This window comes from Myotis yumanensis, unplaced genomic scaffold (assembly GCF_028538775.1).
Source record: "Myotis yumanensis isolate MYYU_CA2020_CCGP unplaced genomic scaffold, mMyoYum1.0.hap1 SCAF_5, whole genome shotgun sequence".
NCBI classification, from domain to species: domain Eukaryota; kingdom Metazoa; phylum Chordata; class Mammalia; order Chiroptera; family Vespertilionidae; genus Myotis; species Myotis yumanensis.
In genome coordinates, this window is record NW_027223756.1 from 82,758,926 (window position 1) to 82,783,089 (window position 24,164).

At 57.1% G+C, this 24,164-nt stretch overlaps 1 protein-coding gene across 1 annotated transcript in view; it reads right to left on the reverse strand.

Moving 5' to 3' along the window:
• The window catches only part of COL5A3 (collagen type V alpha 3 chain), a 36,871-nt gene that overhangs the window by 9,868 nt on the left and 2,839 nt on the right, over positions 1-24,164 (reverse strand). The window contains 50 exon segments of the mRNA XM_070415981.1: positions 174-281; positions 792-845; positions 968-1,021; positions 1,129-1,182; positions 1,386-1,439; positions 1,516-1,623; positions 2,259-2,312; positions 2,816-2,869; positions 2,977-3,084; positions 3,169-3,276; positions 4,398-4,451; positions 4,730-4,819; positions 4,978-5,085; positions 5,217-5,270; positions 5,361-5,414; positions 5,508-5,561; positions 6,426-6,470; positions 6,602-6,655; positions 6,879-6,923; positions 7,831-7,884; positions 10,208-10,261; positions 10,668-10,775; positions 10,919-10,972; positions 11,078-11,122; positions 12,508-12,561; positions 12,707-12,751; positions 12,853-12,906; positions 13,770-13,814; positions 13,952-14,005; positions 14,141-14,185; positions 14,358-14,411; positions 14,519-14,563; positions 15,199-15,252; positions 15,457-15,510; positions 15,591-15,644; positions 16,211-16,264; positions 16,458-16,511; positions 16,599-16,655; positions 16,872-16,955; positions 17,036-17,110; positions 18,083-18,145; positions 18,447-18,488; positions 18,562-18,609; positions 19,839-19,985; positions 20,082-20,195; positions 21,245-21,397; positions 21,673-21,777; positions 22,518-22,674; positions 22,748-22,937; positions 23,029-23,187. Coding sequence (XP_070272082.1) covers positions 174-281; positions 792-845; positions 968-1,021; positions 1,129-1,182; positions 1,386-1,439; positions 1,516-1,623; positions 2,259-2,312; positions 2,816-2,869; positions 2,977-3,084; positions 3,169-3,276; positions 4,398-4,451; positions 4,730-4,819; positions 4,978-5,085; positions 5,217-5,270; positions 5,361-5,414; positions 5,508-5,561; positions 6,426-6,470; positions 6,602-6,655; positions 6,879-6,923; positions 7,831-7,884; positions 10,208-10,261; positions 10,668-10,775; positions 10,919-10,972; positions 11,078-11,122; positions 12,508-12,561; positions 12,707-12,751; positions 12,853-12,906; positions 13,770-13,814; positions 13,952-14,005; positions 14,141-14,185; positions 14,358-14,411; positions 14,519-14,563; positions 15,199-15,252; positions 15,457-15,510; positions 15,591-15,644; positions 16,211-16,264; positions 16,458-16,511; positions 16,599-16,655; positions 16,872-16,955; positions 17,036-17,110; positions 18,083-18,145; positions 18,447-18,488; positions 18,562-18,609; positions 19,839-19,985; positions 20,082-20,195; positions 21,245-21,397; positions 21,673-21,777; positions 22,518-22,674; positions 22,748-22,937; positions 23,029-23,187 — 3,689 coding nt within the window.

Below are 24,164 nucleotides of genomic sequence, written 5' to 3' on the forward strand. Positions count from 1 at the left end.
ATGCTGATTCATTCATTCACTCAACCATTGAACCATTCACTCAGCCCTGTTCTGGGTTGCTCATAGAATCTGCACACTGGAGGACAGGACACCTGGCTGGAAGTCGAGGAACCAGTTGGAGTAAACATGAGTGCCCCTCCCCCAGCTCTCCCTTCTCCTCCCCCAGGACTCACCACATTCCCTTTGGCTCCATCTTCTCCAGGGGGGCCCTTCTTGCCTGGGGGTCCTGCCGCCCCAGATGGGCCTGTGTCCCCCTTTTCACCAACTTCTCCCTTGGGCCCCTTTGCAGAAACAGAAGTCAGAAGAGCTTGGACTCTCCAGGGGTCAAGGTTCATATGCCAGGATTTAGGAATCGGGTGGTCTGGGATTTTCCTGGGGTCAGGGGTCAGAGTAGCCTAGACTTCCCAAGGGTAGGAAGTCAAGGGGATCTAGGACGTACAGGAGTCAGGGGTCAGGATAGACCAGTTGCCTAGAGGTCATGGGCAAGGTTGGTCTAGCCCATGTGCCACCCTTCAGTGAATTAGAAAAGGGGTCCCCTGTGGGAAGCTCATCCCCAAGCCAGGGCTTATGTCAGACCCGGGCCCCCACCTACCCCTCAGCCCCACACCCTTGTGCAGTGTCCAGCCTGTATGTAGCAATGCACCTCCCAAGGCTCTATCATCAAGGTAACCCAGGTGCCCACATGGGTCAGTGGGTGACTTAGGACTCCCCAGAGGTCAAGGTGGCCTGAGATACCCAGCAACCAGGGGTTCCCTGGGATGGGTGCAGGGGCTCAGAAAATAGTCACTCACTGGGATGCCTGGGGCTCCTGGCAGCCCTGGGTCTCCAGCCTCCCCTGGCTCACCCTATAGGAGGTAAGGTGAGGGTTCACTGTTGGAAGACAGGGAAAGGCTCCCCGGGACAGCACCCACAATCAGAACTGGCTGTGCCTCCACAACCCTGTGTCGTCCACTGTCCTCTCTCTCACCTTCTCCCCCACAGCACCAGGCTGGCCGACTCCTCCACGCAGCCCTGGGGAGCCCTGAAGGGACAACAGGGATAGAAGTGAGCCTGGGACCCCAACCTCCCCTTCTTGGGAAATGGATGTACCCCCCTCCGATGCCCTTCCCCCAGCCCCAGAGTCCTCACCTCTGATCCACTAGGGCCATGGGGACCCCGAGGACCTGGAGCTCCATGGGGACCCTGTGGGACAGTCAGAATAGCATCAAGTGGCCCCATGCCCCCCCAAAAAGGCTCTAGTAACCACAAGCACCACCCTTGATGCTTGTGACTCCCATGATCCTTAAAGTGACAATGTGTCTTGTGATAACCCCAACATCAAGCTAATGGTCACCCTCACCCTGCCACCACCCTCCCCCTTCCACCCTCCCCCCCATTATCCATACCATGGACCCCACGTCTCCAACCTCCCCCTTTTCTCCAGGAGGGCCTGGCAGTCCCTGTGGAACAAAGAAGCGAGAGTGGGGCATAGGGTGTGGGGAACCAGAGGCCATGCCCCCAAACTCAGACACCCACCTGCAGGCCAGGGGGCCCAATCACCCCCACGAAGCCTCTCACTCCATCATCTCCTTTCTGCCCAAAGAGGCCTGGGGGTCCCCGGCGTCCCTGAGCCCCGTCTGCTCCCTGGGAGAAGAAGAGGGCCGGGCAAAGGTCGGGCCCAGGTCAATGGTTGGAAATAGACTGGGGTCAAAGTCAGGGTTGAGGCTGGTGGTTGGAATCAGGGTTGGGATTAACTGTGGGGAGGGTCAAGGTTAGGTCTGGAGTTAGGGGTGTGGGTTAAGGGTCAGAGTTTGGGAACGAGTTCAAGGGTTGAGTCAAAGTTTTGAGATGGACATTGGGTGATGAGTCAGGTTCAGATGAAGGTCAAGATCATGAGCAGGGTTCAAATGGGGTTGAGATGGAATTTGGGGTTGGGTTTGGAGTTGAGGCCAAGGCCAGGTTCAAAGTTTGAACTCAGGTGTGAGGTCAGCATTGCAGGGTGGGTCGGGGTTGGGGTTTGGGTAGGACTGGGTCAGGGTTTGGCTAATGAGGCATTTGAAGACAAGGTTTGAGTTGGGATTGAGGTTAAGGTCTCAAGCAGGGTTGAGACTGGGGCTGAGATTCTGGATTGAGTCAGGTTCTGGGCTGAGTTCATACTGGTTGTCAACATGGAGGAGTAGATTAGGGTTGGAATTGAGTCTGGGCCCGAGTCCAGGTGTAGGACACTGTCCCTTCCCATCGGGGATCCAGGGGGTGGTCGCAAAGCCAGGAGCACCTACCGGGGAGCCGGGGTGTCCCACAGGACCCCGTATCCCTGTTGGTCCAGGTGGGCCCTGGAGGAGGAAACAGAGTTGAAAATCCCTTAAGTTCAAGATTGGGGGTTGGCAGTAGAGATGTCAATCATTGTCCTCTGCCCACTGCCCCCAGCAGGAAGCCACAGCTGCGCACATACCCCAACCCTGTCTTCCTAGCCACCAGCTGATGGGATCAGACACAGACATCTGTCCTAAGCTCGGCCCATCAGGCTGTTCCCCAGACATCCCACCAGCACCAGGGACTGATTCTGGCAGCTGTGGTTGAAGCCAAAGGAATGACATGCCACCAAGGAAAGGCAGAGGCGAGAGCAGCTGCCTCAGCGCCCTCCCCGTCCTCCGGGGCCCCAGCGGCTCTGTTGGCCCCTTCATTTCAGGTACTTGCTTCTGTGACTCGCAGGTGTCAGGATGGGGCTCAGAGAGGGAGGAAGCTCCACAGCCTCCCCTCTGTCCCCCTACCCCACCCATCTCCACACCCCTCTCCCCTCCCTGAGGACTCACCCCCAAGTGGGACCCCCACTTACCGCATCCCCCTTATCGCCTTTGCTCCCCTTGTGGCCAGGGGTACCCACTTCTCCCTGCAGAGGAAACAGGATGAGGCAGGACCCCCACCCCTCAGCTCTGCGCCCCCCCCCCCCCCCCCGCTCCGGCCTTCTCCAGCCCCTTCCTCTCCATGAACTCTCACCTTGTCCCCTTCCTCGCCCGAAGGCCCGGCAGCTCCTGGGGGCCCTGGAAGCCCCAGGGGCCCTGGGGTCCCATCTTGGCCGGTGGGGCCAGGGGGACCACGTTCGCCCTGATGTGGGAGTAGAGGAGGGACGTCAGGGCTAGGGCAGGAGCGGGGTCCTGGTATGTGGAATGGGGTGGGCAGAGCACTTACCGGGGACCCCTTCTCCCCTGCAGGGCCAACAGGGCCTTGGCCTCCACTTTGGCCAGGAAGCCCAATGCCTCCTGCGGGACCCACAGGCCCACGCTCCCCAGGGGAGCCCTGGAAACAGGGGTGAGGGGTCAGGAAAAATAACAATAACAGTAGTTCTCGTTTCTGGAGGTTTTTCAAGCTGCCAAGCACTGAGTTTAAGCGATTACCAGCGCTTATCCAATCTGTTCCCCAAAAAGCAGGCAGCGGACGTTGTGAACACTTAAGTCAGGGCAAGTGCCTCCTCTAACCACAGCCCTCAGGGCTTCCTCCTCAGACAGAAAAAGGGAGAAGTCCTCCTGGCAGCCCACCAGGTCCTGCACAACCTGCCCTGACCCCTCCCTGCCCTCACTTCCTCCTACTTTCACCCTCGCTCTCTCCCCTCCAGCCACAGGGTCTCCATGCTGTTTCCTCCAATAAGCCGGGCAGGGTCCAGCCTCAGGGCCTTTGCACATGCTGCCCCTCCACCCGGAATGCTTTTCTCTGCACCTCCACAGGGCTCCTTCCTTACCTCCTCAGTCTCAACTCAAATTCTCCTTCTCAGGAGGCCTTCCCTGACCAGCCTGTCTCAACTGCTCTTCCCCCCTCTCGCTGCTGCTTTGTTTTGGGACATTCGTCATTGCTCATTTCTCGTCTCCCCAAATAGAACATAACCTCCAGGAAAAAGGAGGGTTTTGTTTTGTTTTGTTGTTGTTGTTTAATATATTTTTATTGATTTCAGAGAGGAAGGGAGAGGGAGAGAGAGATAGAAACATCAATGATGAGAGAGAATCATTGATGGGCTGCTTCCTGCACGCCCCCCACTGGGGATTGAGCCCTCAACCTGGGAATATGCCCTTGACTGGAATTGAACTGAGGACCCTTCAGTCCGCAGGCCAACGCTCTACCCACTGAGCCAACCCAGCTAGGGCTAAAAAGGAGGTTTTACATGTTCTTGTCTGGCACACAGGTGAGCATGTGTCAGGCGGTCATCTGGTTGAGTTATGCGATAACCTATGGGATGGACTATGTTACAGATGAAGAAATGAGGCTCAGAGTGACATGACTGCCCGGCCAGTGAGTGACAGAGTTGGATGTGGCCCAGGCCTGTCTGACTCCAAAAACAGTGGACTTCATCATGACAACACCCAGCTTTCCAGACACCCCAAGTTCCTCCCCCCTGCTCCCTACCCAGCAGATGGGGTTGCACTTACATTGGCACCGGTGGGACCCGGGGGGCCCTTGTCACCCTTCAAACCAGTAGGTCCCTGAAGGAGGAGAAGATTCACAGTCAAAAGACACCCCCACCCCCCCCCAGGTACCGCCTAGGTCCTGTCTTCACTTTGTGGGGCTCATAGTTCCCACCTCCTTCCAGGCACTGAGGTTGGGGGGCGGTCTCCTCCAGGTCCCTCCTGCTGTCATGCCTTTATTTTCACAGTCATTCCCCCCGCCCCATGATGCCACACCATGACCCTGCCCTGAGCCCCCCACTTCCTTCTCTTATTCAGGACCCAGCACACACAAGAGGGCTCTGAAGGATACTCACAGGGTCCCCTGGGGCTCCTTGGGGGCCAGGGAAGCCCCACGGTCCAGGTGGTCCTTCCTTCCCAAGGGGACCCAGTGGCCCCAGGTCCCCCTGCAGGGGTGCAGAGGAGGAAGGTCAGGCTCCGAGAGGGCTGTCGCCCCCATTCTGTGAGCCTGCCCTCCCCTGTGGGGCTAGTTCTGAGCCCTCGATGGGGCCATTGAGGGGCCTTTGGGGCCCCTCTGCCAGGTCTCCCACAGGCAGGGTCTCACCTTGGCCCCCTCTCTGCCCTCCAGTCCCGGGAGACCTTGTTCACCAGGAGGGCCGGGAGGGCCGGGCGGGCCCCTCTCACCCAGAGGCCCTGCTTCTCCTGTCTTTCCCTGGAGAGGAAGAAGGCACATCTTGAACGGAGGTGGTCTGGGGTGGGGGGTCTGTCTGAGATCCACTTCCCCCCCCCAAAATATCCCCCAACTGGTACAACACTGGGGGAACTTGTGGGGTCCACTCTGACCTGAGGACCCACGACACCAGCTGGACCAGGTGGGCCTGTTTGACCTTGAAAGCCCTGGGAAGAAAAATTAAAAGGAGCTGTCACATGGGGGTGGGGGGCAGAAATGGAAAGCCCAATGGAGCCAGAGGTCAAATGGTCACTCACCAATTCTCCTCTCTGTCCAGGGTGCCCAGGTCGCCCGTCTTTCCCCTGGGGGCCCTGAAGGACAAGGCGGGAGAGAGTCGAGGCACAAATAAGGAGCCCATCCAGTCCCCAGCTCCCGCCCACCCTCACCGGGGTGAGCTCACTTACAGGGGGGCCCTTCAGCCCAGAGAATCCAGGGGGCCCTTGTAGGCCTGGGAGGCCCTGAAATGGAACAGAAGTCATTACTCACCCCCCTTGCCTGGCTGTCCTCAGCTCCACATCATGACAAGAGCTAGCACACACTGAGCGCCTTCTGCACGCCGGGCACAGGGCCTGACACAGTCATTTCATTCACCACTGCAGCCCTTGGGGTAGGGACCGTGGTTAGTCCCATCGTGCAGAGGGGGACACTGAGGCCAAGAGAGGTTCGGTGATCTGCCCAAGGTCACACGGCAGGTAAGTGGCCAAGGTAGGACTTGAACTCATGGCTCTGACCTCATAGGCTGTGCTCTTTCCACTGCGTTAATGAGGAGGCTAAAAGGCTGATTCCAATGTAACCCTGATATTTGGAGGGGGTGGGGGGATGGCTAGCAATCTGAATCCAATGCCAGCCAGCCCAGTGTACATTCTTGATAACCTATAATTAAGTCACTACCTCTTTCCCAGAAACTGGTCTTGCAGAACCTGTTACAGAGGCCATAAAACTGAATAGTGCACTGCCCCAGAGGGAGGGTTATTAACGCTGGCACCAGGCCAGACCATCAGATATGGCCTGGAGACCCCCAACACCTGGGGGCCTTCTTGCAAAGCCCATGAAAAGGACCGGAAGCATAATCCATATCTGCGGGACAAAGACCCCAGAAAGATATAAAAGAGAAGCCCCTGCATGTTACTTTACTCAGATTTGGAAAGTTATTCCCTGAGTTCGCCGGCGTAAATAAATAGTGTCACTCCTTTTCTCTAAAGTGTCCCTTGGTTTTTCTCTGGTCTTCTGCAACATTATAATGTCTCCCTACCTCCTGGATTTGTCTCCTCCCCAGAAATGCGCACACACACACACACTCACACACTCACACACTCACTCACCTTTTCTCCAGGGATTCCAGGGGCCCCGTCCTGGCCCACATCACCCTAGGACAAAGTGAATGAGATTCAGGCAGCAGAACAAACTCAACTGGGAGGGACTGGGAGGGCCTGGGAGTGACTGGGGAGCCTGGGCAGAGGGTCTGCCTGGGGAGCCTGACGGCCCACCCACCCCATACCTTGGGGCCTAGTGGCCCTGTGGTGCCCGGCTGCCCCCTCTCTCCACGGGAGCCCTGAATAGAAAAGAAGCAAAGATTAGAAGTGAGAGGGTGGGGGGCCTAAGAGATGAGATCAAGTCCTCTGGGTCCCATCCCTCTTGTCCCACAAGGGACACCGACATAACCCAAATCCTCTTCCTTGCCCACTCCTGATCTCCCCAACTCCCCTCTCCTAGTCCCTCCTTCCAGCCCTGCCCCCCAAGACCCTGTGGGGTGGGGGAGGCTCTCCATTTCTTACAGGCAGTCCCCGCTCTCCTTCCAGTCCTGGCTGCCCGGCCTTCCCCTGGAAAATCAATCAGGTGAGGGGAAGCAGAAGAGAATTACGGTGCAAACACATGACACAAACACACAAAGGAACCCAGTCACAGACCCAGAAAGATGTCTGCCACCATTTATTCACAAGCCTGTCATTCTCTCACACACACACACACACACACACTCACACACAATCACACAAGGATCACAGACATGTATGATTGCACCTATAGGATCCACGCATATAAGCATGTTTGTCCACTCGGACACCTATTTATCATAGTTGCACCCATGACTGCATGCCATCGTGACAAGCACTGGGTGATCGCAGCCTCGGGCGGACATGTGAAGCCCGTCATGCAATATCTTCCTTGAACACGTGTACACTCAATGTAAACACATACATGCATGGGTTTATGTGAAGACGTGGTCCTGGTAAGCACAGCACGTACATGCACTCGTGTGCATAGACACAATGTCCATTTACTCAGCAGCAATGCACACAGAGCAGAGTAATGCATGCATGTGTACACAGTCGCTCAGTGTACACAGAATACACACACGTATACTGTATAATTTCACACACGTATGCATGCCCCTCACACACATGTATGTCCACAATCACACACTATGTGCAGGCGCATGCCCTGTTCACTCAGTCACAGGCCCACAGGCTGCAGCACCCAACCCCACCCCATCTAATCTGCACTGAGAGAGGCACACGGGACACACGTGCACACATGTATGCAGGGGCACCTGAGCCGCAATGCCAGGTGGGGTCACCTATGTGTGTCTTGCATTGCACATGGGAGGAAGTACGCCCTCAAGTGCTTCCAGGCACGGACACAGACACCCAGCCCCCCGCCCCCCATCAGGCACAGCCACGGATGCTGTCGCCCAGGTAAGCCCTTCCCTCCCTGCCCCTCACAACTCACCCGCCTCCCTTTCTCTCCTATTGGCCCCAGGGGACCAGGCAGGCCCGTGGATCCCTGAGTAGAGAGAATCGAGAGAATCGGAGAGAAGGGGTGGGGTGAGGAGAGTGGGTGGGGCTACACTGGCCCCTCACCCCATTCAACCACCCCATCCCATCCTTTCAGGCCTTTCCAGGCCACTGATTCCAGAAGCTTCTTTTTCCTCCAGCCCGTCTCCTCCAGAGCGGCCTTCTGCCCTCCTCTCCTCTTCTCTCCCCCCCCCCCCCCCCCCCCCCCGCCCCCGGCCCCCTTGCTCACTCCACTCCAGCCGCACTGGCCTCCTCCGTGCTCCTCAGAGGACACAAATACACTCCTGCCAGAGGCCTTCGCGTGGCCGCCGCTCCCTTGGCCTCAGATGCTCTTCTCCCCGGCCCCACGGCCCGCTACTCCTCATCACTTAGACATCATGCAGGCGGCTGGCTTCCTGCCACTTTCCTGACCACCACTTCCTCTGAGTCACCCTCCGTCTACCGCATTGTCCTATTTTGTTTTCCCCATCATATTCGTATTGAAATGACCTTATTCACTTGCTCCCTTATTCAACATCTGTTTTCCCCACGAGGACACAGCGCTCCGGTCTTATTCCCTGTCTGGCACGCCGTGGGGCTTCCTCGCCTATTAACTAACCCGCTGCAGCCCTTCCTGCTCTGCCCTCCACCCGGGGAAGACCGCACAGGCTCTGAGGTCCCTCCTGCCTCTCACGGTGCTTGCGGTCCCAGACCCACACTGTGTGGCCCTGGGAAAATGGCTTCACTCCCTGGGAACCGTCTCCCTGTCTGTAGCCAACCACGTCCTCCTCACAGGGGCTGGGAGGCTTCCGTGGGGTGCAGTGTAGACAGTGATCTGCACGGTGCCTGGCACACAGTAAGTGCTCAAGCGATGTCAGCTGTCGTCGTCGTGGTTCCTGATGATTACGCTCTGCTGTGGGCTGGGTAGCCCCCCTCAACATCCACACCCGAAGCTCTACTCCCCCCTGTGACGGTATCGGAGGTGAGGCCTTCGGGAGGTATGGAGTCATGTCAGTGGAGCCCTCACGAATGGGATCGTTGCCCTTAAATAAGAGACTAGACCTTTCTCTCTCTCTCTCTCTCTCTCTCTCTCTCTCTCTCCCTCCCTCCCCTCCCCCCTTCCCCGGGGCGGGGAGAGGGTGCAGGAGACAGCTGATCAATAATTCTCTCTCATCATCGATGTGTCTATCTCTCTCTCCCTCTCTCTTCCTCTCTGAAATCAATAAAAATTTATTTTTTTTGTTAAAATATATTTTATTGATTTCCCACAGAGAGGAAGGGAGAGGGATAGAGAGCTAGAAACATCGATGAGAGAGAAGCACCGATCAGCTGCCTCCTGCACACCCCCCACTGGGGACGTGCCCACAACCAAGGCACATGCCCTTGACCGGAGTCGAACCCGGGACCCTTCAGTCCACAGGCCAAGGCTCCATCCACTGAGCCAAACCGGTTAGGGCTAAAAATTTATTTTTTAAAAATTGCTGTCAGCTTAGGCATGGGCAGGATAACTGTGCCAGATAGAGAGGGCAAAAGCATGGAACTCTGGAAGGATCTACACTGAGATTTCTTCCCAAGCGTCCCTAAGCTTCTGCTCCACTTTATATAAACGAGAACTATAAATCATGAATGATGTAATATGGGTGTAGCTGTGGCAGAGAGACGTGTCTAATCAGTAGCCTCATCCATCAAAACACTGGCAAGCTATGTACATTTTTACATAAGTGCATTTTATTGTAACTTATAACTAATTCAAGATATGTAAGATATGTCTTTTTTATGATTCTCCTCCTTGCTGACTTTGTTTAAACCAATTTCAATCACACCAAGTAAGAAGGATTCTATAAATTTTTTATCATAAATATTGTCATTATTATAATCAAATGGAGGAAATAAATAGTACTGGCATCTCCGTTGTGCAACTGAAAAAAAATGGGCTCAAGAAACTTGCCCAGAGAGCATTTGAGATCTTGCTTCCCAGCAATTGTCCTCAGTTTGGGTTCCAATAAATTCTTATAAAAATTCAGAGAAAGAGAGAGAGAGAGAGAGAGAGAGAGAGAGAGAGAGAGGAGAGAGAGAGAGAGAGAGAGAGAGAGAGAGAGAGAGAGAGACTTGCCCAGGGTTACTTAGCAAGTAAGGGGTGACTTGCCCAAGGTCACATAGAAGCTAATGAGGGGGTATTTGAGCCCAACTCTGTTACCAAAGCCGATACCTTATGCTGTTTATCAGTGACCCAGGGGTGGAGTGCTCAACTCCCGGACCACAGCCCAGACCCCCAGACGCTAATCAGTCTCTGAACCCCGCCCTTGCCCACCCTCAGCCCCCTAGCTTCTTACCTTAGGGCCTGGACGTCCTGGGTAACCTGGGAGACCTGGCACCCCAAGTTTGCCCTACAGAGGAATTATGGAACAAGGTTTAGAAATTGTAACCTGGAGGTCAGGGGGGAGAGGGCAGGATGGCTGGGGCATATGGAAGGCACAGCAGGGTGAGATCGCCCCCCCCCTCTCTCTCTCCCCCTCCCCTTTCCACCCTCTAAAAATCAATGGGAAAAATATCCTCAGGTGAGGATTAACCAAAAAACAAAGCCTGTGGCATGTGGTGGCTATGGAACAAAAAGCAGGTAATGTGCACGGCATTGCTCTGTAACGCTGAGCGGAGGAATCAAAAGGGATGGTAAGGAGGGTTGCAGGCTCCTGAGGTTAGAGAGAAAAGGGCAGAAGGCAAAAGGCCAGGAAGCTGTGACCACAGGATGAAAAGCTGAAGGGTAGACTAGAGGGGTGACCAAGGTCCATTCACCTTCTCCCCAGCTGAGCCTGGGGGCCCCTCCTCACCAGGCAGCCCCTCCTGCCCTTTCAGCCCTTCAGGACCATCCTCTCCCCGGGGACCTGGGGGTCCCGGGTGCCCCTGGAATAGAAAGGAGAGGCCCTCATATCAGTTCCTTGTCACTCTTACTCCATGAAGCCCCTGGTCTTAGCCCCAACTCACCCCCTCCCTGTCTCCCCCAAGTCCCCCAAACCCACAGACCCCTTATCTGGAGATCACCTTACCCGATCTCCTTTAAGCCCCCCATCACCCTTGAAGCCTGGGAAGCCATCCTCTCCCTGAATGGGAGAGAGTACAGAGGTCAGAGGTCAGGGTTCAGGGGAGGTTCACAAGCAGAGCCCCCGTATTAGGGCTCCCCCACAAGGAATCCCCTCCTTTCTCACCTTCTCGCCTTTCTCCCCCTGGAGACCCCGGTTGCCAGAGGTACCCTGGAAAATAAAGAAGCTCTCAGGTCCTTCCCCTGCTTAATTAAGGAGGGCCCCAAACTCAGTCCCCTGCCCCCCAAAGCAGGTTCCCCAAAGCCAAGAGGATGCTGGACTCAAGTGGGGTAGGGGCAGCCCACTAGTGTGTATGCGGAAAGCTGCCCCCTCCCGCCCTTTCTCACTGGCAGCCTCCCAAGGTCCTCTGTGTGGGGATGTGCAGGGAAGGCCAAATTTCCAAGTAATTCATTGCCATCTCCAGGGACACTGTGTCCACATTTCCTCCTGGCAGAAGAAGGAGGATGAACATTCCAGGCCCCAGCCTCACTCTAAAGGCAAAGGAATGCTCCCCCTTGTCCTGGCTACAATGTGACTCTGTGCCCGGCAACAAGGCAGGTCTGTGCTTGGGGACAGCGAGATGACTCAGTGCAAGCCCAGATGCCGCTCACGCCAAACCCCGGGCTCCGGCCCCAGGGAAAGCTGCACTTGGCCACAGTGTGACTGAGCTCAGAGATACCATGAAATGACAGTAGGATACCGTCTAATGATGTGTTTTGACAACAGCATGACTGTGCCTCCTTCCACGGGGAGACACAAGGTAACCGAGCCCGGTGACTGCAGTGAAATTGCACTTGGATGTAATCTCCTCTGCGCTTTGACAACAGCCTGGCGTTCTCCGGGTGCAGAGCGGCTCACGTGACCCCAGTGTAACTGTTCTCTGGCCCTGGCGATAATGTAACTGGACTCAGCTGTCACAGAGGTTTCAGCTACATATAACGACGCCTGACGACGATGTAACTGAGCGTGGCCACCCACAGGACGCCGTGGCCTGCTGTACGACAGCCTCCTCCCTGGTTAGACTGTAACCAAACTTGCCTACGATGCCAAAATGTGAAGAGCTGGCTCTCGGCTACCACCCCACGCTGTTCTTAGACCACAGGTGAAGTGTACCTGTACTTGGCCACAGTGTAACTGGGTTTGGCTGCCACATAGATGTGAATTCCCATGTCCCTGTTCTTAGTCAACGGTGGCCTCTGTTTAGCCACAGTGCGGCTCTCCGCTGGTCCCCACATTGCTGGGCTTGAGCTTTAAAACAACCCCTGCCTGACCACAATGTGCGGACCTGGCCTTGGACGCGGCATATGTGCTCACAGTGCAATGGGTTTGGCCGAAGTGGACTGAACTGTTCCCAACCACAAGGCCACGACGACACTAGAATGCTGTCCTTTGGCTGTTCAGCTCCGAAGTAACACACACGCTCCTGTATCTGGCCTCTCAGCCCCAAACCCCACTCTCCCACTACACCTTCCCTGGCACACTGATTCCTCTCATCACACATGCAGGTGTTTCTGATGCAGCAGGTTCCCCCAAGCCGATGCTGATGAGTCGCCTACCTTCACACCCCGAGGTCCAGGATACCCCCGCGGGCCTGCGGACCCTGCTGGGCCCTGTGGAGAAGATGAGATTAGTACCATCCTGTCCTTCCCCCTCCCCTGCTCTCAGGGCCCTCATCGCTCTCCTCAGAAGCCCCCGACTCCTGGCCCTGACTGACCAACCCTTATCCCGAGCCCAGCCTCTCTCCAGATCACTTACCTGGGTCCCTTTCTCTCCTGTGGGGCCCTCGTGGCCTGGGTGACCCTGGGGGGGAAAAAACATCCTAAGTCGTCAGAGACCCACATTGACCACCCAGATTCCCAAGCCTCCCTTTCTTCCTCCTCCTTCCGGCATCCAGCTCTCACCGGAGGGCCATCAGATCCCGTGAGGCCTGGAATTCCTGGGTGTCCGGGGGAACCCTGAAAGATAGTGAACAGGAGGAGACAGAGGGTCTCAGAGCCCGGGTTCCACCAGGAACTTGCCGCCACATCAAGATTCCGGAACAAGCAGACCCCTCACAGGACGTCTAACCCCAGCCCTGCCCCAGCTTGCCGCGTGGCCCCGGCTCAGCCCCCTGGCCTCCCTGAGCCTCAGAAATCCTCTGCCTCTGGGTCCGTTGAGCCAGGCATGGAGGAATAGTGTGCGAGACAATAAAGTGGGGGCTCCCCAGCCACACCCCTTTCTTTAGAAGTCCCTCCCACCCACAGCTTCATCTGAAGAGGGAAGGGCCTTGGCCAGCAGGAGGTGGCTCCCTCTGTCCCGCCAACAGAGGCAGGCCACTGACCCAGCTGGGCCCGTCAGACTCTCTCCTGAAATTTATCGGAGAGCAACTGGGATCAGCTGGGTTGGGGTCAAGAAACTACAAGGTCATAAGGAGCGTTGGTGACAAAGCAGCTCAAGGTCAAGTAGAAGTGAAAGGTGGGGTAAGGACACACTGAAATGCGTGCCTGCCAGGGGAGAAGAAACATGGGCAGAGGGCAAAGCTGGCAGCACAGGGCCCAGAGAGAGGGCTTTCCTGACCCACGAGTCTCGGTAATATTTTCTGTGACCGGCTTCTGAGGGTTCCCCTGTGCCCTGACAATACCCCCTTGTGTGAGCTAGCTTTGGTGGCTTTCAGTTCCTTGCCACCTACCCTTCCCCAACAATGGCACTGTGTCCCTCTGCCTGGTTTAGGAAATCTTGTGCTTTATCATTACCCAGAGCTAACAAAAGGGGGGTGGGGGAGCTTTTCCTGCAGAAGCAAGGCCTGGGTGGGGGAGGGGGAGACGGAGCTGTCACTCACCTTTTCCCCAGGAGTGCCAATGGGTCCCTGGGGGCCAGGGAGTCCCTGGGGACATAAAAAAAAAAAAAGAGGGCAAAGGAAGGCATGAGAAAGGGTGGCGAGTGCTGCAGCTGGGGAGGCTGGGGCGGTCTGTGACCTGGGCTGGCCATCAGCACCCACATGATTGGGAAAGGAGCTCAAACCTGGGACCCGGGGTTCCCCTGCTGTCCTGGGGGTCCTGGTTCTCCTGGAGGACCCTGGGGAGAAAGGGGGGTTTGGTGAAGCTGGAGGGGATCATGGTGTTGAGGTGTCCGTGAAGCTGACGGGGCGAGGGGCTCATGGGAGCAGACAAGGATACGGACGGTCACGGGGTCGGAGGGTAGAACACGCACCACATTTCCTTTGGTACCTGGCGCACCGTCAATTCCCACCGCGCCCTGCGGGAGAGAAGCCGTGAGACCGGGAGACACGCAGGACCCTGCGTCTGAGACACTGCGCGGTGCGGCGGGAAGTGAGTGCACAGAGAGGAGCAGGCAGCCGGAGTGGACATGCGGGGGAAGGTGAGAGGGCAGCAGGGATGCGGATGCAGAGAGACAGTGACGTTCTCACCGGGCTGCCCGGGGGCCCAGGGGAGCCTCTGGGGCCAATCAGTCCTCGGGGGCCCTGCAAGGAAGTAGGAGCATTATCCCCGCATCACTGCTCTGAGGCCCCGTGATCCTGACTTCCGTCCCCTGCACCAGGCAAGGGGTCCAAGGGTCCCTGATACTCACCGGCTCCCCAGCCTGGCCAGTGGGCCCCGGAGGTCCCTCTGCTCCCTGTGGGAAAGCATCATCATTGGGGGAGGGAGAGGGGAGGGGAAGGGGGGAGGGGAAGGGGGGAGGAAGGACCCTTGGAGAACCACCACCCCTCATCTGGGCAGCCCCTCCCAGGGGCCCCAGAGGCAGAGCCTGGGGCAGGATCCAGCTGATAAGCACATGTGATTCGATTCAGGCCTCTGACCCCAAACCTGGACCCGCCACCCTGAGCCTCACCTCCTAACTCCAGTGCTAGCCCACAGCTCTCCCTCTGCCTTGTTCTTTTTCTTTTTTTAAGTATATTTTTATTGATTTCCAAGAGGAAGGGAAAGGGAGAGAGAGAAACATCAATGATGAGAGAGAATCATTGATTGGCTGCCTCCTGCACACTCCCCACTGGGGATCGAACCCGCAACCCGGGCATGTGCCCTTGACCGGAATCGAACCTGGGACCCTTCAGTCTGCAGGCCGACGCTCTATCCACTGAGCCAAACCAGCTAGGCCTCTCCCTCTGTCTTTTTGAGCCTCGCTGGGGCCTCCTGGCCCTCCGGGTCAGACCCTCACCCCGAATCCTGTCCCATGAATACTCCCCTCCTCTCTGACTCCCATCCTGGCTTTCCAGGCCAAGCCATCTCCTAACTCCCTTCTCAACTTACCTTCTTACCATCTTCTCCTGGGGGACCAGGCCGCCCCATATGGCCAAAGTCACCCTAGGGTGGGACCAGAAGAGAGTTCAGTGTGGAAATGTGGGGAGAGAGATTAACACACACACACACACATCTCCCCAGGAAAGAAGATGGGACATGAGGGGTGAGGGCTCAGAACCAGGGTTGGAAGCTCTGACACCGGGGGTGGGGAGGGGCTCATGAGTATTGGGAGGGGTTGGGCACGCAGGAGGGACCTCACACACTCACCCTTTGGCCCTGCTCACCAGGCAGCCCTGGAAGGCCATCAAAGCCCCTGTCGCCCTGCACCAAGAGACACCAGCTGAGCCTTGAGTCCTTGACCCTGACATTTCCTCAGTCCCAGGCCTGGCCCCATCACCTACCTTAGGTCCTGTGTCCCCGGGGAGGCCCCGAGCCCCGTCTGCTCCAGAGCGGCCCTGTGGGGGAGTGACATCATCAAGATACCCACTACATTTATTGAGCATCTTCTGCAAACAGAGTCCTCAGCTGGGAGCTTCTGTATTAATCGAACCTTCCACATGTATCTCAAACCCACCCATTACTCTTTGCAACCATTGCCCTTTCTCTAGTCCAAGTCACCATCGTCACAACAATTAAGAAGCCTCAGCTTCAGCCTCCAGCAGCTGCCCTGCTGTGTGTTTCTCATGGCACTTAAAACTACCTGGAGGGATCTTGCTCGTTATTTCCCGCCTGTGCCAGACTTCTCTTTTGCACATGCTGTTCCTTCTCCTGGAATGCCCTTCCTCTCCCGTTCACCTGGTTCTACCCCAGATTTCAGCTCAACCTCATTTTCCCTGGCAGCTCCTCCCTGCCTCGGGGACCTGGCCAGACTCTTGTCATACGCTCAGTGGAGCTGCCATCCTTTGTCCTCGACTCTTATCCCACCAATGACACCAGCACACCCTGGGAGCAAAAAGCGGAGGCTGGTGCTGGGTGTTGAGGGATGGGTGACACATGACCTGAGGACCTAGGAGTCACTCACCATCTTGCCCTGCCGGCCAGGGGGCCCAACAGGTCCCTGAAGGCCTCGGGGACCCTAGAAGAGAAAGAAAAAGAGAATGGGAAGAAAAATAAGAAGCAGGAAGGACTTATTTTAAATCACTCCCGAGGAAGGGTAGTAATTGCAAGAGTATCCCAGCCCCTTTGTCATTCTCCCCAACTAGCACTTTATTTCGTGGCCCTAAGGGAAGACCCTTCCCATGCAGTCCAGTCCCCACCCCCCGTCTTACCTGTGGCCCCATTTCTCCCATCTCTCCTTTCTGACCTGCATACCCAGGGAGACCCTTGGAAGAAGAGATGGGGTAATGCCATTAGAATAGGTTCCCCCTCTGCACTGACGTATCTCCCTTTCACACAGCCTCTATACTCACCACGGGGCCTGGGCGTCCAGTGAGCCCCACCGGGCCAGGGGGCCCTTTCATAGAGAGCTGGAAAGACAGCGGGCAACAGAGCCTCAGCTCTCCCATAAGATTCCAACACCCCCACACCCCCCCCACAGTCCCCACCCCGCCAGAGGTGATCTTCAGGAGACAAATATCTCCCTGTCCCCTGACTAGCCCCTCATTACCCCCATCTCTGCCATTTCCCCAATGTCCTTCCATCTCCACCCCCACCCCGTCAGTCCCTGGTTGTCCTCCACGCACCTGCGCCTGTTGCATTATTGCCTGAGCCTGGGCCTGCTGGAAGGAGACTGGGGGTCCTTTGAGGGAGCCGCTTGCAAACTGGAACTAGCAGGCAACTGGCAGTGAGGGGAGCCCCAAAGAGAGGCTCCACCCCCCAAAGGTGTGCCGCCCTATCTCCTTCTTACCGGCATCATGATCACAGTTCCCGGTAGGCCCCGGTGTCCATCCATGCCAGGGATTCCTGGGTGGCCAGCAGGGCCCTGAGAGAGGCAGAAGCAGGCAGAGAGAGACAGGGGTGAGAGACAGAGATGGAGGAGGAGAGGGGTGGAGACAGGGAAATGAAGAGAGAGAGGCAGGGAGAGACAGAGAAAGATGGAGGCAGGGAGAAAGAGAAAGAGAGAGTAGGCAAGAGAAAGCCATAGAGATGGAGGGAGAGAGCCATAAAAAGTAGCAGAGCCCCTAGCTGGTTTGGCTCAGTGGATAGAGCGTCGGCCTGTGGACTGAAGGTCCCAGGTTCGATTCCAGTCAAGGGCACACGCCCGGGTTGCTGGCTTGATCCCCAGTATGGGGCGTGCAGGAGGCAACCGATCAATGATTTGCTCTCATTGATCTCTCCCTCTCCCTTCCTCTCTGAAATCAATAAAAAAGTATTTTTTAAAAAGTAGCAGAGACAGAAATACAGAGAGACAGACAGACAGAAGAGAGATAAAGAAACAGAGACACAGCCCAGCTGGCATGGCTCAGTGGTTGAGCGTCGACCTATGAACCAGGAGGTCAACGTTCGATTCCCAGTCAGGGCACATGCCCAGGTTGCAGGCTCAATCCCCAATGTGGGGCATGCAGGAGGCAGCCAATCAATGATTCTCTCTCATCATTGATGTTTCTATCTCTTTCTCTCTCCCTTCCTCTCTGAAATCAATAAAAATATATTTTTTTTAAAAAAGAAAGAAAGAGAGAGACACGGACATAAGGAGAAAACAGAGCTAAAAGACACTCAGAGAGAGAAACAAGGAGAAAAGTGGGAGACAGGCCCCCAGAGACAGAAGGGGAGCCGAGCCCGAGTGACAATTCACAGGTGGAGAGAGAGAAGCGGGAGGGCCCTGAACCAGCTCCAGGACGGTATCCCTGGCCCCGCCTCTCAGACCCACGTTCAGACATCCATGCTGCCCCCCTCAGCTCCACCACCTGAAACCTCACTCCCCAGACGGATACACCCTGGGGGAGGCTCTTACCGGTAGGCCAGGGTCCCCAGGGAACCCTGGGGGTCCAGGAGGGCCTGAGGGGCCATCCACGCCCTGTTGAGGACAGAGGAACAGAGGTCATGAGAAGTGCAAAGTTTGAACCAGGCTGACTTCTGACCCGCCACTGACCCTGACCCCATGCTGACCTCTACAGCCAACCATGGAGCCATTCCTGGCCCCTAATACTATGCAGACCCACAGCAATCCAGTTCCTGTTCTGGCATCCTTTGAGCCTCCACCGTCCAATAGTCTTCAAATGACCTGACAATACCACATTCCAACTCCTCACCCCAGGGGCTCAAACACCCCAACTGGAAGAGAAAGACAGGAAGAGAGGAATGCAGCCCTGACTCACCCGAGGTCCTGGGGCTCCCGGGGGTCCCTCGAACTGCTGTCCCTGAAGGAAAAACGAGCGTGACTCCCCTTCTAGCCCAGATTCCACCCCTTCCTCCCAGCCCCGGACCCCTCACCTGTTCAATCACTGCAGGCTCTCCTTTGGCTCCCTTCTCTCCAGCGCCCTGGGACAGGGGGAGGACAGAAAAGAGATGTGAGCCCTGCAACTCAGACAAAACTCCCAGCCAACCAACCTCACACTCCACACACACCCTCCACACACACACACACACACACACACACACGTGCACGCATGCACACGGGGCCCATCCTCTGAGCTGCCTGCGCTGTCCTTTCCTCAACCAAGATGTTTTGAGCAGCTCGGCTTCCAGCTGCCGCCCGGCCAGGCAGCGTCAGGTGAAGAGCACCCACGCTAGAGCCTGTTGTGCGGTCCTAACCCTGGAGCTGCCTCTCACCAGCTGACAGGTGGACAGCCACTCATTTAACTTCTCTGGCCTCCCCTGCAGAGTCGGTGGGTGAATGATGGCATCCCACGACAAGAGGCATCCCATGAACATAGGAATACGTTCAAACAATGCTTGGCACAGAACAGGCACTCGGGGTAAGTTCATTAGAATCCTTCACCTCCACCCTGTCCAGCACCACAGCTAGAACCTGTGCCCCCTTCTCTGTCTGCATTAGTTCCCTAGGCGATTCTATCCAATTCCTTGGCTAAAGATAGCCTCTCTCGGTGGACCAGTCCCAGGGTTTATCTCCAGCCTAGACCGTCTCCCTTGAACACCAGAATCTTCTAACGTAACCAACCACCCGCTTGACATCTCCAGTTGGAGGCCGAACGGGGTTGCCGAGTTAGCACATCCAAAATGAGATCCTTGGCACCTCCTACATGCCCCTCCCTCAGGCTTCCCCGTCTCACTCCACGGTCCCATCGGGAATCTACCGTCATCCTTACATCTGTCTCCACCTCCAGCAGCAAGACCAAAATGGAGCATGACCCAGATCTGTCCTCCTGTTTCTATCCCCACCTCCACTGCCCTCCTCCAGGTCACCGCCACTATCGCGGAGACTACTGGTTTCCCTGCCGCCCCTCTGGCTCCCCCTATGGTCCACATGCTGCTCAGCAGCCAGAGGAGCGGTTAAGACTCCCAATCAGATCTTGTTCCACCTCCAGTGGCTTCTCATCATGCTTAGACGAAAAGTTGAATGAATCACCCCACCCACAGAGCCATCTATTAGCACGATGTCTGCCACATTAGCACCGTGTCTGTAGATAAATATTTGTCAACTCCACGGGGGTGGTAGGAAGGCATGCTAGGCAAGATAAAAATAAGGCAAGAGGGAGCATGTGACCCTGTGTGGCGCCCCCTGCATCCAACCCAGTCACCAGACTCACAGGAAAGATGTGGAACTGAGTCTGCGATGGCTGTTCTGCTGCCCGGAAGTTGGGGCCCATGGTGGGGCCGTCTCCTTCCTCATCCTCTCTGGCCAAATCAGTCTCCACGGTCCCCAGTTCATTTTCGCTGTCAGGGTCCAGCCCCTCCTGCGGACATTAGGACAGACCAAAGTTCACCCCCGTCACCTGCCACCACCACTGCCCAGGGACCTTCCCTTCCAGCCCCACCCACTTTCCGCCCACCTCCAGGATGGTGACATTGCGGCCAATGGTCACAGTGGTGGCAATGACCAAGGGCGTGGGAGTCGGGGGCAGCGTTGGAGCTGTTGCCTCTGTCTTGGGGATGTCGGTAGAGGTCTGGAGAAGGGACACAGGAGGATCAGGTTTAGGGCCAGGCCAATTAAGACAAAAAGGAGACAAAGGAGGAGATGGGCCCTGCCCCCCGCCCAGTCTGGGGAAGTGGGCATAAGAGGATTCCCAGAGAACATAAGAGGTGGGGAGGGGCTGGCCACTAAAGGCGAAGGTGTGCTGGCTGGACCAAGACAGCCAGCAGGGGGAGCTCTCCTGCGTGGAGGAGGAGGGCTGAGCCTGGTGTCGGAAGCCTGGAAGACAGAGCAGGGCTGGCTCCAGAGCCCACTGAGCAGGGTCAAGGTCCAGCACTCAGGGCCAGGCTCCCGGAAGCCTATCCCACGTGTTCTCTCCCAAGGCGAGCTCCCAGCCAGCCAGCCAGGCCACAGTGAGGGAGCGGCAGCTCCTCTGGCCTGGACAGCTGCAGAGGAACTGGGTCAAGAGCACAAAGAAGACAGTGGGGGCCCAGGTGAGGGGTTGAGGAAGGGGCTGGGGAGAGGCAGCTCCCCCTGGTGCCCCTGCTCTGGGCCTGAAATAATAAGTCTTTCTCTCCGCTGATACCAGAAGCCGATGTAGTACAACCAGTGCCCCTGCCCTAACCAAGGGCCCCAGCCAATGGCCTTCAGCAATGACCCCTGCCCTGGGACCCACCAACCATCAATCTCTATCAGGGAAGTCAAATAGTGCTCCCAATTTCAATTACTGACTCCCCAATAAATAACCCTTACCAATGGCCCCAAACAGTCAACCCCAAGGAATGACAGACACACTGATGAACCCCAGCTACCCTTAAACAGGACCCTCATCAAGATCCTTCTAATAATAAGGTCCTCGTCCTGATGTGGCCCCTCCCTCCAGCCCCCCCCAGAACTTGGGGGCAGAGATGGAGAGCTCATGAGACAGAACCAGCACCCCCTCCCCACCACCCAGTCACCAGTCAGCTAAGGTAAATCAAAAGTCAGGGATGGAGACTGACAGCAGAGACCTTCATCAGTGGGAATCAGGAACCAGAAGTCAGGGAGCCAACGATCAGAGGTGAGAGGTCAAAGGTCCCTTACCCGGTTCTCCAGGGAGCCAAGAGATGGATCCAGCGTCAAGGCCTCCTTGTTCTTCTTCTTCCTGCCCTTCCCCTTACGACCTCGCCCTTTTTTCTTCCCCTTTCCCTTCCTCTTCCGTTTGGGGGGAGGGGTTTCTGGCTCACCCTGGGGGGCCTGGGAAGAAGACCCCAGTCAGACCCAGAGGCCCTCCGTGGGGGCCTCATCCCTCCAGTCACTCGAGGCCATGTTAGCACATCGCCCACTAATCCTGTGTCTTGAAGCCGGGGCTCATTCAGCTTTATGATCCCGGGTCAAGGTTACCCATGCCTATGACCTGTTGGAGGGCAGGAGTCACTCAGCCCCGTAGATGGGGCTCAGAATACACTCATCCCTGAGACCAGAAGCCGGGGCTGACCAGCCTGTGACCTCAGCACAGGCCTCTCACTCACCCCGGCGGCTGCAGGGTCCAGGTGGTCACAGGCAGGAAGGTACCGCTCACAGGCCTGGAAGGCCGCCTGAGGGTCTGCGCTGATCAGCAGCTCCTGGATGTCTCCCTGGGGAGAGGGTGGGAGACAGGGAAGGAAGCCACCGGCTAACTCTGACCCCCAACCCAAGCATCGAGGCTCGGTGCTTCTCCACCCAGAGCACCCTAAGTATAAGGAGGGGGTGGCCCCCACCACAGCCCCAGTGACCCCTCGGTTCTCCAAAACTGAGAGAAGAGAGAGTCTATCAGGGTCACAGCAAATCACAACCGCAAACCACACCCCTCAATATCCGTCCCATCAGGGGCACATGTGTTCCTTCGCTCTCAGGTGTCAGGTGACCTTCAAGGTGCCGGGGAGAAGGGGAACACCAGGATGGAGGAGGTCGCTGGCCTCCTGGAGGTGGCACACATCACAGTCACACGCAGCACCGTCACCAGCCACAGCCACCACACCAAAGGCACACCTGCCAGGTGGCCACTCAACATCATGCCTTGCCCGCACCCAACATCATACCCCCCCTCCCCCTGCACGCAATCACACGCCACCACAAGCACAGGCACACATCACAGCCTTATCCTCCCACCACAAAAGCCAAATATTTGCATCACAAATGATCATTTCGAGGCTCTAGAATCTCACAGTCACACACCACAAAGATGCGCAAGGATGCATGGTGCTCCCTGCTCCCCGCTTCCTGGCAGGAAGCGGAAGCCGGACATCCCCATCCTCTCATCTCTTCTCCAGATCAGGCTGTGGATAAAACTTCTGCCCTCCCGCTGCCTCAGTGTCCCTTCTCATTGAACACCTACCTCAAAGCTCTCCTCCCCGAGGTCCTGGCTCCCCAGCATCGTGAGTCCAGCTGTGCTGATGAACCGAGGCCCCTGACCCAGCACCGGGGGCTGAGGTTCACAGTCAGCCACCAGGGTCGCCGCGCCGCCATCCACACTGACCGCCACTCGGTGCCACCTGCAGGGAGACATCTCCGTGAGGGGTGCGTCTCACCCGCCACTCTGTGGGCCCTCACTCGCCCTCTGCTCACCTGCCATCCATGAGGTTGACCTGCTGGGGGAGGGGTCTAAAGGAGCCACCTAGGAGGCCCAGAGCTGGCCCCAGCGCCAGGCCCAGCTGCCGGGCACCATCCTCATCATAGACGGACAGAAGGATAGACTGGTTGGCTGGCTGGCCCCGCAGGGTGATCAGGACAGAGAAGTTCTCGGGAAACTGTTCATCTGATGGGGTCCGGAGGGAAAGGGGCAACTCAGAGGGCCTGGCAGTGACGCTGCTCCCAGGATGACCCCGGTCCCTCCCACACTGACTTACCTGGAAAGAGTTCCCACGTGGGGATGCCCAGTGTGCTGGCCTTGCCCACCCTGAATGCCCGGTCGCCCTCTGGGAGCCTCTGGGGGCAGAGGCCAGGCCCCTCGGGGACCCCAGCCTGGCCCCCCCGCACACCCAGAGCCTCCAGCACGTCCACGGGGTCTGCTGCAGAAAGAAGCGGGGTGCATGGCAGTTAAAATAAGCCCGGGGCTCCCTGTGAGTGGCTCAGGTCTGGGGACCCAGCTCCCCCCCCCACACACACACACACTGTGTTTATGGGTCAGAGAGAGGGAGCAGTCTGGGACCCTCACCCCCCTCTCCAACCCACAGCTGTTGCAGCCCCATTAGCCTGTTGACTCCTGTTCTGTTGTGTTTTTTTCCCCTTGGTTTTGGTGAGAGAGAAAACACTGACCTAGTTCTAGGATGAATCAAAGCTTCCTGGCCTGAGCCCCAGAGCCAGACTGTCCCCCTCTCCGCACTCCCCCGCACCAGCTCCCTGGGGCTGTTTCCAGGCCTGGAGCCCCCTTGCCAGGGGAAACCCACTTGGAGAGGATGGGGCCTCTTGCGTGTTCCTTCCCCACCTCCTCCCTCTGACCTCTTCCTTTGACCACCACTGCCTATGAACTGCTCCCTCTGACCACCACCTCTCCTGACCGCTGCCCTCTGACCTCCTCCGTGACCACCGTCACCCATGATCTCCTGCCTGGGACCACTCTTTCTCTGGCCATCCCCTCCTCCCTCCTCCCTCTGCCTATCCCAGTCATCTGACCTGTGACCTCCCCATTTTATCTCCCTCTTTGTCTTCATTATGAACCAAGGTTACCTCTCTGATAACCTCCTGACCTCCTCCCTCTGACCTGCTCCCTCTCACCCCAGCAAAGGAAGGAACTAGTCTGGCCCAATCAGAGCCTAATCCAAGCAGTTCTACCAGCCCCACCCCTTGCAGCCCAGGCTGGCCAGCAGTAAGTGGAACCACATGGCTGGGCAGGAGTGGGCGGGGCTACCCCTGGCCCAAAGCCCCTGCCCGATCTCCCCTCCTCTCCACCCCCAGCAGACGCCCCACTGACCCCCTGACCCAGCCTCCTGGCAGGAGTCAGATTCTACTGGATCTGCCCATGACCTCAGCCTGGGGGTGGCTC